The sequence below is a fragment of the Meleagris gallopavo genome, chromosome 2, assembly GCF_000146605.3.
Source record: "Meleagris gallopavo isolate NT-WF06-2002-E0010 breed Aviagen turkey brand Nicholas breeding stock chromosome 2, Turkey_5.1, whole genome shotgun sequence".
NCBI classification, from domain to species: domain Eukaryota; kingdom Metazoa; phylum Chordata; class Aves; order Galliformes; family Phasianidae; genus Meleagris; species Meleagris gallopavo.
Genome location: NC_015012.2, coordinates 108901817 through 108917228, shown reverse-complemented (window position 1 = coordinate 108917228; position 15412 = coordinate 108901817). Strand labels below are relative to the sequence as shown.

The 15412-nt window shown below is 48.6% G+C and overlaps 1 protein-coding gene across 1 annotated transcript; it reads right to left on the bottom strand.

The window, feature by feature from the left end:
• Window positions 1-7097: 7097 nt before the first annotated feature.
• Window positions 7098-14908, bottom strand: BLK (BLK proto-oncogene, Src family tyrosine kinase). Its single transcript, XM_010708201.3, has 8 exons — window positions 14884-14908; window positions 14567-14716; window positions 13963-14115; window positions 13373-13552; window positions 12752-12828; window positions 9564-9714; window positions 8670-8801; window positions 7098-8242 (listed from the first exon to the last, which is right to left on the bottom strand). The coding sequence occupies exons 1-8, from the start codon at window positions 14906-14908 to the stop codon at window positions 8034-8036; spliced, it is 1077 nt and encodes a 358-aa protein (XP_010706503.1). The 3' UTR covers window positions 7098-8033.
• Window positions 14909-15412: the final 504 nt, after the last annotated feature.

Here is a 15412-nt window from a genome sequence, read left to right as displayed (position 1 = left end):
CAGCAGCCCTCCGGTCTGAACGCACAGCACTGTCCTTCCCACTGCCAGCCAGAAGCCAAGGTCCCCGAGGCAGGAGGGCCTGACGCAGGCATCCCCCCCTTATGCCTGGGTACAGAACATTCCCGTGGGGGGGTCTGGGTGCAGATGCGTGCCTCCTGTTACCTTGAGCGCCGGGGAACGGCTCCGGAGAGAGCGGGGGATACGCTCGGCTTGTTTTGCAGTCCTCCTCCGGGCAGGGGAGGAGGAGGAGAGGGGACGCCAACAAGGATTGCATGGGAGACTGCGTTGGAAAGAGGAGGCACAGCTGGGCTCTGTCCTGTGGCCTTCACCTCGCCGCTTTGCTGGGGGAAAAGGAAAGGGAGGACTTGGCTGGGGAGCGCTTTGATTTCTCCTTCAGACTTTGTTCTTTCCCAGGTGGAGGAGAATGGGAACACAGCACTCTCTCCAGCAAATCGAGCATTCTCTGGTCTCAAATACACGCGGGTCAGAATGAGTTGAATCCGTCCTATTAAGCTCTCTTCATCTTCAGAAAGGAGTGGGCTACATTTGAACTGACTGCGTGGAGATGATCACCCCCAGATCATGCCTGGGACTCACCTGGGTCAGTGTTAGTAGAGCCAGACCCGTGCCAGCCTCAGCACAATGGTCAACTTGGAGATAATGTCTCAGAGTATTTTCTGTGTGTTTCAGCATGAGATAACACAGTGGAATGAGCTGCAATGTGGTGGTCCTCTTTCCCTCTGTCCATCTTTGTGAGCTCTCCCTGCTTCAGAGGGGACAGTGGTCGGGCCGTCCCTGTGCTGAGCAATCCTGACACCCAGTCCTGCACCCAAGGGGCACAAGGCTGTGAGAAACTCCCTGAATGGAACACAGCCCATTTCCAGTGCTCAGATCTTCCATACCTGTGTACACTGAGCTCAGACTGGGATGCAGGCAGCGTGATTTGCCCATTAGCCTGAGTTACTTCTGCCTCAACAGATAGCTCCAGGTTTGCAGGTCACTCCTTGGGACTGGGGTAGTGCAGGTACAACGTGAAGGATTTAAAGTATCCCACTTTTTCAGATCAAATACTTAGGAAAGAAACTGTGTCAATGCAGAAATCAACCTGCTGACTTTCTCTTCTCTTTGGGAGTATGTTCCAGCAGACGTGGGACTTGATTTTTGCTTCGTTAGGGTTTCTTTCCACTAATATCCCCTGCAGACAACCCCAAAACTGTCACATTTCCTGAAAGATGGAGAGATCTCCCCTTTTCTGGGCTCTTTACCACACATGCAAGGCTGTGCATATAGGGCAGACATGTACACATCAATGCTCCCACCCCTTCAGCTCGCATTGACTCCCCAACCCACCATAGCTGAGCTGCTCTTAGTGATTTCAGCTCCAAGCATGCATCTCTCTCAGGCTTCTAATGCTGTGTGAGTGAGAAGAGGGATGCAAGATTGGGGGGAAGGGTGTAAATTGCTCACTGAGGATGCTATCACATCAAGCTCAGTGTTTACAAGCTGCTGCCAGGTTATTGAAGATCAGAGAGTTGCTGGCTCTAAACACAGCTACTCCTGGAGTGCAGCATGTCGAAGCTGGTTGATACATGTCCAATCACTGCCCTTGGGTTGACCTTTCAGACCCCAGAGTTATCAGAGGGAAGCGACCATGCGGTGGGGCTGGAGGACCACCTATGGTGCGATGTGAGCTGTGCAGCGATCTTGTCCAGCTCAGGGAGACAGGATCTGGAGATACAGTCAGCACAGGCCCACAGAGATCCAGGGATGGGGACCTATATGAGCACTTAAACACCTGGGAAAAATGGTTCTCAGCCTATAGGTGACAGAGGTGCTTTGTCCCAGTCTGTCCAGTGGGCTGAGTAACCCCCTCTGCAGTGCTGGCCTGTAGATTGTGGTGACTCAGTTCACCAGATGAAAGATAACATTGGTGACTTCCAGCAAAACTGGGTTTAGTTGGTTTATCTATACCAGTCAACTTAGTACAGCTGGCAACTGGATCTTCCACGCTATTGAATTGTTTGCACACTCCCATCATCAGCTTGGCCCAAGTCAACAAGCTCTGATCTGAACAATCCTTGGGAATGAGTCTGGAGACAACACACATCAGGCACCATTGCCAAAACGTATTTTGGATATGTCCATTCTGTTCTTGAGGCTGAGAGTTTTTAATAGTACAGACACGACCAAACCAGACCAGCTGGCCTCAGGGTCAGAGGACGAGCCCAGCACTTTTTCTGTTTACCAGCAGGGCCATAATGAGTGTGCTCAAAAGTTCAACGTACAGAAGAGTCATCACCACTCAGAACAACCTGAATGGGGTTAGTCCTGCAGAGGGGAGGCCATGAAGGTCTTTGGTTGACAATGGCGAGGGTAGAGGTCATTAGATGAAATTTGCAAAGGCAAATTTCTGGCGGAGCTGGAAGGTTGGATCATACGTGATGAGTAGCAAGCTCCAATTTCCAATGTAGAAAGGCTTGTTGTGGTGCTCATATCGGACCTCCTGGATAGCACAGGCCAGTTGTTCTGCAGGATAGGTCTGGAGAAGAAAATGTGGGGCAAAGGCTCTCACACTTCCCTCTTCAGAGCAGCTGAACATCCCTCAGTTTGCAAGATCACATGCCCCAAAATTTACCCCAATGTCTTGGAGCTACTCTATGTTCTGCCTTTCTTCTTTGCAAGGGCACAGCAGGGTGGATATGTTCCCTCAGCTCCCATTTCCAGGCAAACAAGGCCACATGAGCCGACCCACATCTATGTGCACCAACCCTTCCTCAAAGAATGACTCTCCGCAATGCATTTGTTATTTGCCTCACTCTGACTTCACTGCTACTTGGGAACCACAGCCCACCTCCTTGTTACTGCCTGCTGGCCCTTTGTGGAGATGTGTCATCACAGTGCCTAAATCCAGAAGCAGTAAAAGCTCAGACTCTCCTGCATGGCAACTCCTGCAGGCTGAACTTCAGCTTCCATGGCATTTGCCAGGGACTGTATTCATGCCACAGTCTTTCCCTCAGAAAGGAAATCCATGGGCTCTCTCTTCTCCATTGACCATTTCCTTGAACGTCACAGTAAGCTCAGCACATCTCCACCTTTCTGGCAAGGCACACCACACCTGCATGACCAGAAGCCAGGCAGTGTGGGTAGGGTTCAGCTGTGCTACCAGAAGGACAAGGGCTGGGAGGGATGGTGTCCCCAGAGCCCTGCTGTCCAGACTCAGTTGATGGTGCTCTGCTCATTCAGAGCAGTTCTTCCCAGCCTTTTATTAATCACAGAGACATCTCTTATTTTTGAAGAGTCTCCTCTTAAGCACTGCTGTCACAGAAATTTTCATTTACAGCTGCCCAATGCAAAAGTGAACCCACCGTGCTCATTCATTTCTCCTGACTAAGGGCACGTGATTTCCTAGAATCACAGAGTCATTAAGGTTGGAGAAGACCTCGAATACCATCCAGTCCAACCAGCCAGTATTTCCCACTAAACCATGATCCTAACTGCCCTAAGTGCCATCGCTCTGTTGCCCACATCAACTACCAGTGGCTCATGCATTGACATTTGAGTTCAAGGCTGAGTTTAACCTGCAAGAGATGCCCTAGCTTGTACAATAGGGAAACAAAGATGGTCTACTTCCCCGGGACCAGATTTTATTTCAAGAAGGACAAGAAACCTGATGGTTCCTGCTGCAAGGGCAGATGTTTCCTTGGGCTGAGTAGCAAGGTAGGATCAAAGTCATGACTCCATTTACCAGCCAAGCCCTTTGCTGGCAGACCGAGCATCACACACCTGAGCATCCCCAACCCAGGGCAGAGGTCTGACCGCCCCACTGCCCATGGCTGCCTTTCTGCTATCTCCACCCTGTGGCTTCAGCCTGCTCTGGAAAATATATAAATAAATGAAGAGAAAAGAAAGATAAGGAGACCAGGAAGAGGGATCAGGTGAGGACGAGTTAAATATAGATTTGAAAGGCTGAGGGAACTCTCTTGCTATCACAGAGACAATTAGGATGAGTGAAATGCCTGGCTTGGGTACAAGTGGGGTGAGAACTAGCATGCAGAAGATGGTGGTGGGAACCAGAGGATGCTCCAGGAACACCCATCTTCCTCCTGCTTTGCTCTGGAGCACGGTCTTATGGCTGAGAGGTAGGCCGTGACTCCTTATGAGCAAAAGCAGGCTGGATGGGAAGCTGGATGCCCTGGTGCCAGCTCCCAACACCACGAGCTCATCCTCAGGCTCGTGCTGGAGCAGGCTGTGGGAAGTTGGCTGGCCCTTCTCGCCTATGCTGAACAAGCTGCTAATTTTAACTGGGAGTCACCTTGAGCTGATTGTTTGGAAGGAAACTTTGGAGAAGGGACATCTGGCAGCACCCTTGGTGGGTCTCAGCAAAGCCTATCTCCAGGGCTGGGTGAGTGTGGATGCCACGAGAAGAACAGAGAAAGGGTGCGGGAAGAGTTCTGGGAGAAAAGAATAAGGAAATTGGCGACGTAGGGTCCTGAGTGTAAAGAAGAGTGCTTCCCCAGGACCTTTTCCTGATGTTCTTCCTCACTGAGGCTGTTTCTGGGTGTTTGTGGAGCTGGAGAAGCCTTTCCTTGGGCAGATTTTTGGGGGATTCGGCCTCTGCTTTGCATCAGTACCACATTTCTACTCTCACCTAAACGGCCTGGCAATGCCACATGGCCTCCCCTCTCCTTTGCTTAGAGAGTGCTCAGGGATGGCCACCCACATCTTTCAGACCCAGCCCTGAGCATCACCAGTCCTGGGGGATGCTCTGAACCGAGTCTCTTGGGGAAGCAAGCCAGATGAGGTCCTTGGGCTGTGAGCACCGGGCTTACAGCTGAGTGGGCCCTCCTGGAAATTAAAAGGGTAAATATTCCTGTTAGTGGAGCAGTACAGAGACCAAGGCACAGCCTAGCAAAGCATTGATGCCCTTGCTTGCTCTGCATTGCTTACTGGGAGATATTTGCTCCATCCTGAGTAGGTGGAGGTAAAACAGAGTGAGGTGAGGGTTCCCCGCCATCTCCCTTTTTGGCGACCCTGCCTCTGATCACCTGCAAAGCTTGGATCCTCAGGGTACTGCTCCTTTGTCACCTTGGGAGAGGTCCTTCTTTCCCTCATCTTCCTTCTCCCTCCTCTTCTTGTTCATTTCTGCTAACCTCATTTCTGTCCTGCTCTGCCAAACCTCCGTGGCAGGGGGTTTGAAACTAGATGATCTTTAGGTCCTTTTTAACCCATGCCATTCTATGATTCTGTGATTCTAACTCAGCTTCCTAAAGACTTTTGGGAAAGACTACAGTGTATGCTGCACTTAATCTTTCATCAGACATCAGAAAATCCACTGTGTTGTGAATGCCTGGGTTATGGGAAAGGCCTCATCTGGAGCTTGCAGCTTATTAGACATCAGGGAAGCCACCTGATTCCATATGTTCTATGCAGCTCTGCCCTCCCACTGGCTCTCCTTTGCTGTCTCTCTTTCTCCCACCTCTTCCCTTTGGGCACCTGCTGATTTTTCCATGTCTTTCTCAGCCCTGGCCCAGGCTCCAAGTTTCCAGATGCACTTTCCACTTTGCTAACCTGTCCCAGTACACAGCTGTCACCTGGAGAAGGTGCTACACTTTGGCCAGGGGAATATTTCCACATTTACAAGGTGGACAACTCAAAAACACCACAAACTTTCCATCCAGAGCCTCCAACCACTTATAGACAGGGAGTTAATGAACAACTCCACGCCAATACAAGAGCATTAGCTGCACAGGTGGAATTTTTAGGTCAAGGATGTGGATGAAGTGATGGGACCAAGACCATGTAGGGTAGAAATAGCACAGACAGATAATGGAGGTCTGAGTCTTTCTGTACGAGGAATGGAAAGGCCATTTCAAGGGTCTTCACAAAGACTGCTTGGCACGTGGGGAAGAAATGAAAGGACCCTTCTGGTTGTCTTGTGAAGTATATATCATTAAGTATTGTCCGGGCCATTCAGTGAGCTCGTATTCTGTCTAAGGCAAGGATTACCTCTTATCTTGTAAAACACCTTGCAGAACCCGATACCTGCACAAAATAAACAGCATGCTCTCGCTAGGAAGCTTCACTGCCTCCTCATAAGTGAGCTGTTTGGGTAGCAAAGGATCACAGAGTGTGAGATTCCCAATCACTTGCACCCCTTTGCTGCCCATGGGGCTCAAGGTCTCTCTCAGGGCTATGGAGACACCCAAGCCCCATTTGCCTTCAGGAAGGAAGCATTTCAAGTTGTTTCTTCCCCCAGCTCTTTGTGGCAGAAGCACCTGGAACTGTGAAGCCAGGTGAGTGTCTGCCCCTTCCATTTGTCACAGGTGTGGCAGGGAACAAATTCAACACATGAATAATAGAGGCCACGATGTCCAGAGGAAGTGCAACTTTCTGCTTCTACTTTGTTATGTTCACCCTGGGCTTGGCCACGTGTTGTTGTTGGCCATAAAAATACCCAGTTCCTTTCTAAATTGAGCTACAATACTTGACTCTTTGGCCTTGGGTGATAATGAAATGCACAAGTGTTTAGCAGATACCCTGGAACTCTCCTTCCCTGTTTGTTCCAGCATAAAAGATCCACAGGAGCCGTTTCTATTTCAGCTGTATTTATTTGCAGCATGCCTTATCATTAATAAAAACAAGTGGACCAAGCCTGTTTAATCCCAAGTTAGCTCTAGGATCTGCTCATACAGGGCTCAGGAGGCCCAGCAGCAAGGCTGTGAAGATGGAGATGGTGGGATGTGGTTTGCTGGACCGGTCAGTGTAACCATAGTTGTCTGCTCCCTGTAATGCTGATTTGGAGGGTTACTTCTGATATCTTAGCAAAACTGCATCTTCCTCCATGAGAGGCAAAGCTGCCCGTGGTTCTGCTGTGAAAGGCAGTGGCAGAGCATGTAAAGATAAAGAAACAGCTGAGACACCAGGGGTTGTTTCACCTCCAGGTTTGGACACCTGGGAAGATCCTACAGCCCAACCATCGGTGTCTAATGCTCCTTTCTGCACTCTGTGCTTTTCATCCAGCTGCAGTTGCAGTGGTAGAGGGGTGTAGGTCTCCCATAGACCCCCTAACCATCAGTCCTGAGGCAGGATGTGGAGACGTCCAATACCACAAATCACCGGTGAGGTAACAAGAGCTTTGCAAAGCAGGAAGAGTGAGGGAGGATACTATTCTATTCTATTATTTTTATTTTATTTTGTTCCATTTTGTTTTATTGTGGACATTTCTGTACCATTCTTTCCCCCTCCCCGCTGTGCTCGGAGCCCTCAGATTCACGGGGAAGTGGAGACATCTGGTGGCCACACCACGAACCTCTCCTCTTCTCCTCCTCGGGCTGGGAGGATGAATCGGAATCATCGAGGTTGGAAAGATCAATCAGATCACCCAAACCAACCATCAACCAATGCCTGTGCCTACTCTAGACCGTGTCCCTCAGTGCTACATCCATCCTTTTCTGGAACTCCCCCAGGGACGGTGACCCCACCACCTCCCTGGCCCACTACATCACCACTCTTTTGGAGAAGAAATGTTTCATAACGTCCAACCTGACCCTCCCCTGGCCATCGCCTCTCATCCTATTGCTGTTACCTGGGAGCAGAGCACAACCTCCTCTCAGGGAGCTGGGAAATGGGAATGGGAAATGCAGGAGCACGCTGCCATCCTGACGGAGGAATAAAATAATGGAAAATGGTCTCTCCGGTTCTTTATTAAGGATTCAGGGTTGGCACCTCAGGCAGGGATGACTCCAGAGCTCGGAAGCCTGATGAGGGCCCAGGAGGTGCAGAGAGGACACCTCCCTGTGGTGTGGAGGGGACAGTGGCATTGCATGCAGCCCCATGCCACCCTCCAGGCAGTGTTCCCCTCTTCCTGGGGGAAGCTGGGGAGCTGTGACACCATCCACTTCCCTCACGTCCTTCCTTTCTCCCCATCCCCCAAATCCATCGTGGCAGCACACAGGAGAAAGGGAGATCCTGACAAGAGCCATCACCAACCTGTGCAGGATGGTGGCTTTCCTCTGTCCCCAGGTGCCGGTGGCTTATGGCTGAGGCTCTGCCTCATACTGCTTCTCTGTGGCCGTGTAAAAGTCCTCAAGGACAGACTGCAGGTACTCAAAAGTCGGGCGCTCCTCGGGTTTGTTTCGCCAGCATCTCAGGATGATGCTGTAGAGCTCAGCTGGACACAGATCCGGGCAGGGCATACGGTAACCCTGCTCCAGGTTGCGAATCACCTCAGGGTTGGTCATCCCTAGAGAAGAAGACAGCCCAGCATGGGTTATTCAGCACTGTGGGGATGCGGGGACAAGGGAAGACCCGATGCTGGGCTACATTTGAGCATCACCCCCGTCTGCAGTCCCTCATCCATCCAATCACCCCACCCCCAACTCCTTTCTGCATGCTTTGGCTGGATTGGAAGTACCCATCTGCACTGTCTGCAGGCATAAAGCACCTGAAGCCCTCATTAGATGCTTTGAAGCCATCCCTAGATTCCTTGAAGCCCTCAGTAGATGCTTTGAAGACACCACTAGGTTCTTTAAAGGCACCAGTAGATACTTTAAAGCCATCACTAGATGCACTGAAGCCATCAGTACATGCTCTGAAGCAATCAATAGATGCTTTGAAGCCATCACTAAATCGTTTGAAGCTGATGTATGCTCATCCCCTACTCACCATACCTGGATAAGGGATCCTGCCGTAGGTTATGATTTCAGTTAAGAGGATCCCAAAAGACCACACGTCAGACTTGATGGTGAAAACTCCAAAGTTAATGGCTTCTGGTGCCGTCCATTTGATCGGGAATTTGGCTCCTGCTCAGTGGAAGCAAAGGGGAATAAGGATGTGAAAGTGCCCATGGGCATGGCAAGGCATGAGCCCTGGGTTTTGCATGCTGTTGCCTGCACTGGGGAGCTGCAGTGTGACTTACTGAAGGTTATGAAGATGCAGCCAGAGGAAGGTAATAGTTGCTTTCATTAAAAGGTTATTTCTACCTGACAACAGTTTGCATCAATTTGGTCTTTCCCCAGTAGAATCAAAGCTGTTCCAGCTTTAATGATTTTCTGACCTGTCTGTGGTCAGAAATACACACACGTCCTGATGCACAGGGACCTGATTTGCTCTGGGTTTTGCTTGCTTGGGACATCTGTCAGCTTCCCTGTGTCCAGGTTCATGGCTCCCCTCTGCAGTCCTGCGGTGCAGTGACCAAATTACATTGCCATTTCCTCCCCTTTGGGCTGACTCACTGTTCACATGCAGGTACAGGCAGCAGGCTTCATTAGTGGAGATCAGAATGCAACCTGAGATTCAGCAGCACTCCTCCAAACAGTACCCAAAGGCCTTTTTCCCCATTTCCACCTGCAAACCTCATTTGTTTATTTATGTTCCCAAGTGCTGCTGCCTCTCCTGGGAGTCTGGTGCTTTCTGTGCCTGCTGCCTGGGTAATACAAGGGCAGAAATGGGGACTCTGGTCCCAGCCCAGCCTTTGGATGCCCCGTGTCTTGGCATGTCTACAAGGTAAGAGGGCTGGAGGTAAGGGAAATTAGAGAGTGAGGCAATGCAGGAATGACACCCACCTTCTTGTGCCAAGTATTCATCCTCGATGATCCTGGCCAAGCCAAAATCAGCAATTTTGCAGCAGAGTGTCTCTGAGACAAGGATGTTGGCAGCTCTCAAGTCACGGTGGATGGAGTTCATTCTCTCAATGTATGCCATTCCCTCTGCCACCTAGGGAAGGAGAATAGAGCCCATCTTCAGCTGTCACCTTCCCACGGACCACTTCTTAGCATGGCTGCATCTCGCCCACCTTTATAGACGCACAACTTGTATGTAGGGTTGCCCAAATGCCTCCATGTGCATGGGATTACATTCTTGGATGGATGGATGGATGGATGGATGGATGGATGGATGGATGGATGGATGGATGGATGGATAAGTGGATGATCAGATAGATCCATAGACAGGTAGATAAACAGGTAGACAGAAACATCTGCACACACACAGATGTTACCCACATATCTATGCATATGTGCAGCTCTACCAGCATTCAGCCAGTCTCTCAAAGCTTTGAACAGCCAAGTCAAGCAGAGCAGAAGCATCACTCTCTGTTTTGCTCAGAAGCTGTGGCTGTGACTCGTGTCTGTAGTGAGCTGCAGAAAGTTGAATCTGATCTGAAGCCATCACATCACTGGATTCCCAATTTCTGCCACAAGACTATCCCTTCTAGTTGGGATTTTAATCATCAATACTACAGATTAAATAACTGAATTGAAAAAGAAGAATTAAAAAAACAAACAAACAAAAAAAAAACACCACACTCAGAGAGCTTGTCTGTCTCTCAGTCACAGTACTAAAGTCCAGATCCAGGAGAATCAAAGGCTCTTCAGCAACCTCCTCTGCTCTCCTAAGCAGATCTGCTTTAGAGTGGGTTGCAGATCATTGGAGAGTCTTCTAAAATACACGTTATTATACATGTCATATTATATAATATATTATTATATGTTAATAATATGTTATTATAATACAATAGATGAGACTCATGTTTTCATCCCTTGGATTGGACCCAGAATAGGAATCAAGGACACAATGTAGCTGCCCTCAGATTTCTATGGGATGCAATAGAGCAGAAAACCCAGATACGCATTGTAATATGTCTGACATACAGGGTATGTCCCGATGCAGATCCCTTGTCCTGAGAACAAATTGCCTTCTTCAGTCACTTCCATACTTTGTGAGGTTCTTGCACCTGAGGTCGTCCTTCAGTGTTTAGCTCATTGGAGCAGCCCTGGGGACATATCTGGTGTGTGATGAACCCCTATAAATGAGGGCAGTGATCTTTTACCGCTGAGTGCTGGGTGGTGTGGTATGTGGGATTCCAAAACTACTGTATCAGCCAACTCCAGATTTGGGCCAGGCGTTTTTCAGGATGAATGGATGCACGCAGCACTGCTAATAATGGTTAGCACCTATTAAAGCTTTTAAACGCCTGTGGGTGATGGCAGAGCAATTTTCCACCCCATACAGATTCACATCAGCATCTCAACTTACATGTGGTTTCAAACAGGATACTAACACATACTTTCCAATGCTGCGTTTCTAACTTGTATCAGAACCCTTTCTGTGCATGTGCTGCCTTCTGTAGTGGAAAATGGAAGAATTGATGTCATTTCCTCTTCTGACCTAATGAGATAGGACCCAGTGATAGGCTCGTTCTGGCCCAGAGATCTTTCGAGCTTTCATTCTGAAGAGTGACCACAGGATCAAGTGCATCAGCCCAGTACTTTCTAATTTTAGCCCCAACGGATGCTAGTGGATCCAAAATTACGTTTGATGGGGCTGGATGCCTGTTGGGTCATCCCAATACCACAGACAGTCGTAGATAGCAAAATATCTCAAGAGACTGCCTTCTTCCTCCTCCTCGTCATCTCAGAGATACTGAGTGTCTGAAGCCAGCCGAGGAGGGAAGGGGATGATGAAATCTTTGAATTGACACCCACAGCATGAAGGATGAGCAGAATCCTTCTCATGCACTTCAGGCGGCTCTTGTGGGGCATCGCATTGCTCAGATGTGTGGGTTTTTGTCCTGGAAGCCAGGGGCAGTTCAGGATCCTGCAAAGAGTATGGAGGGATTCCCAGAAAGGTGCTTCCAGGTGCCCACGGAGAGGGGACATCCACATGCACTTGCTGAACCCCAGTGTCAGTGCCAACTATATGGGGACTCTTCAGCCTTCTCCACTGCAGTGAACGGGTTTCTGGGCAGCTCAGACCACCAGGTGACATTCAGGGCTCAAACCCTGAGCTCAGAGAGATGTTTAGGTGCTCAACTCTGGAAGCTGCACTGGAAAAGGTCTCTCTCAAGGTCTCCTGCAAACTCTGTGCTGTCAGACCTATACAACCCTGGTGCTGGTTGTATAGGTGCTGGCTGAATCCAGCAATTCTCTATCATTCTACACGTTCAGTATTGCTCTCCTCTTCCACAGAAATTCATTGAGCCATGTTCTGAGGTGTAAATCTCCTCTTAAATCCAATGGTTATCTGATAGCAATGGATTTGGATCATTATGCTTATTGTCAGATGTTTGAAACAAACCACAGGCAATATATTTCAAGAGATCAAATAAAAGAATGAAAAAAGGAAAGGAGACAAGTGGGGAAGGGAAAAGTGAATGAGAGAAGGAAGGAAGAAATTGAGGGAAAAATACTAAATAAGGGGGTTGCAGATGGGTTAAAACGACAAAACTTAAAAGAACAAAACCCTACAAAGGCAAAAAGTAGTTCTCATAAGGAATGGTATTGGCAGTTTTGCGGGGCAGAACATCTTTTATGCCCCATCATCAGGAGGGAAGAATTGAGGAAAACCAGCACATCTCTACAGTGAAACTCTCTTTGTTGAGTTTTCTTTTCCTTTTTGTCATAAGAGAAAAAAACCTTCTTCCTGCTCAGTAAGCCATAAAAATAAAACAAACCAAAAACAAACAGGTAAAACTATAACAATAAAAAATAAGACAAAAAAAAAAAAAAGAAAAAAGAAGAAGAAGTCCTCTAGCATTGCATTAAGTTCCTCTGAGGCTGCCCAAAGGCCAGCAGAGCATTGCTGATGTGACATGCACATTAAGATGAGGGCTGAGAGAGGAACCCTCTGACAGCATACCAGGAGGTGCTGTTTTCCTCTGTGACACTTGATTCTGGCACAGACTTACTTTGAACTTGCAAGGGACAAAAAGAAATGATGGCCTCCAGTTCATTACCAATGGCTGATCACTAACCTGAGCAGACATATCAATGAGTTTGGGGAGATTCAGTTGGCTTCCTTCCTCTGACTTCAAATAATCCAGCAAGCACCCTGCAAAAGAGAAGAGACTGCGGTGAATCTTCTGAATATGTCTGTGCATTTGCTTTCTCTGGTGCTTCTCTGAACAGGCAACAAATCTGTCCACATCCTGGAGAGAATCCAAGGGAAGGCAGTGGGTGTCCCCCGCAGCACCTTCTGAAAGTGTTCTGAAAAGCAGCCAAGTTCTTCCCTGCACACACCTCTGTAAAGTGCTGGACATTCTTCACTCAATGCCTCATGGTCAAGAGGGGCAAAAAAACAATTTCACCACGAGGAGAACAAACTTCTGCACTTCCAGTAGGAATGGGGGAGATCAGAGCTTGAGATAATCTTCAAATGGAGTGCCACCATTTTGTGAAGTGGCTTATGAAATATGTGACCATGTATTTAATCACTCAGAGAATCCCTTCGTTTTCCAGAAACAGGCTCCTAGGTCACTTATTGCTTTTCTTGTCAGTTTGGTACAATGTCCACCCATTACACATGGGAGTACCAGTCAGCTCATTGACCTGATTTTGCAAGAAACTCAACAAAAGCATTTGGTAAGGCTCCTTACCATTGGCCATGTACTCTGTCACGATGTAAATTGGCTGCTTTGTGACTACAGCATAGAGCCGGACCAGCTTATTATGCTGGAGCTTCTTCATCAAGTTTGCTTCTGCCAAGAAAGCGTTGGGATCCATGCTGCCCTCCTTCATGGTCTTCACAGCCACCTTGAAGTTGTTCTTGTAGTAGCCTGCAGGGAGATAACGATGCACTGAGGAATTCTGGCCTCTCTGCAGGCTCTGTTGGGCCACGTAAGAAGGAGAAGAGCATGTGGAGCAGGGAGCAGAAAACCACAGTAATAGCTTTCAACCTCCCAGCAAAAGGGAGTGGTAATCTCAGACCAGTAGGCTCTGAGCAACCAGCAGGTATAGGAGGAGATTGGAGAGGCACATCAGTCACATCTACCCTATGAAGCCCATGCAAGTACAACCTGTCTGGTCCTTCCCAGGAGAACAGCATCTACTGCAGCAGGTGTACCCACTAAGTACCTGTTCATACTTTAGGATCCCTATGCCCAGACCAGTCCTGTCTTGAGGAAAGAGGGTTTTCTGTCTCCTCTGTTTATACATTTCTTCCTTGGAATGGAGTCACTGTACTTACCCATCCACACTTCCCCAAACTGCCCACTGCCAAGCTTCTTCACAAGTTTCAGAGACTCCCGTGGGATCTCCCATTCATCCTGTGCCCAGGGCCTCTGGGGAGCCAGGGATGTGCAGGGAGCTATGAGCCTCTGGCACAGACCATCTCCCCTCTCTGTGTGAGCAAAAACCATAAGACAGTTCAGTGGACAGTTTGACAGCAAACTTTCAGCCCCAGAACTAACCTGCTCCTCCTTGAAGAGGAAAAAGCCAGCTCATGGCACAATTCCATAAGCCCACATTGTTTCAGCCACAGGGATCAGCACAGCCAAAATGGATCCAATGAAAGGAAGAGGCTCAAAAAGAGTCACAAAGGAGAGTATTCTCTTTAGTAAGTCCCAAACCTTCCCTTCAGTTCTCCATTCTCTTGGTGACTTCCCAGTTACAAGGTGGTAGACGGAGCTCAGCCTCACATTGCCCAAGGACAAAAGACAGGGCATGGAAGTCCAGTTTGGAGGAGAGTATCTTACTTATGAGAGTGGATGGAGTAATGGTGGTGGCTAGCAAGTCCACCCTCCCTCTGCCCACCTCCTGCTGGAAATCAGTAGGGAAGGAAAGCAACTTACGGCTGTAATGATGGATTAGCTCTGGCAGGGTGGCAAAAGTCATCCTTGGGGAGATGTAATAACCTCCACCATCTAAGGAGCGGATCCTGTAGTGTTTGATGATGTCCCCATGAGCAGAATCACTGTCTCTCACGGACAAGGAATAGGCACCTGGAGGTCAAGCAAGAGAAAAAACTGTGAGGACAAGCAGCAACTCAGGGACCAGCAACCCTCTCTTTTCTCAGCTGTCTGCAGCAGTAGGCACTTCTCCCTGCCCTTGCTGATTCCTTCTCATCGGGCTCCAAAACTGCTAATTTCCATCTTTCCATCTTTTTTGCGTTTGGATTTTGTGTTGAGGGTCATGGCTTAGTGAGTACTATTGGTGATAGGTGGATGGTTGGACTGGATGATCTTGTAGGTCTTTTCCAACCTTGGTTATTCTGTGATTCTGTGATTCAAGGCATGTGAAGAGGGTGAAGTTTCACCAGAGTTTGACCGGGCCAGTTGAGGATTGGTTGGGTAAGACTTGTCTGTGTGGTGACCAAAGGCCCTGTGGAAACCACACGGTCATCAAAAACACATCTTTTTAGGTCATCATAGTCTTTCCACAGCTTCCCTTTTTCGTCTGAGTTCTCTCAACCATACCACCTTATCCGGACAAAGCAAGTGACTGCAGACCTGCCAGTTTGTAGAAACAACCCATCAGAACAACTAGAATATTGGTTCGTGGGAGAAATAAGGTCAATGTGTCCCTTCTCAGTGTTATCCAAGATCTCCAAGGTCTTTCCCTACAGCCCATGGCCCAATCCCACACTGATCTGTTTTCTCCTTATAATGGGGTTATAATCCAACCCGTGGATTTATATA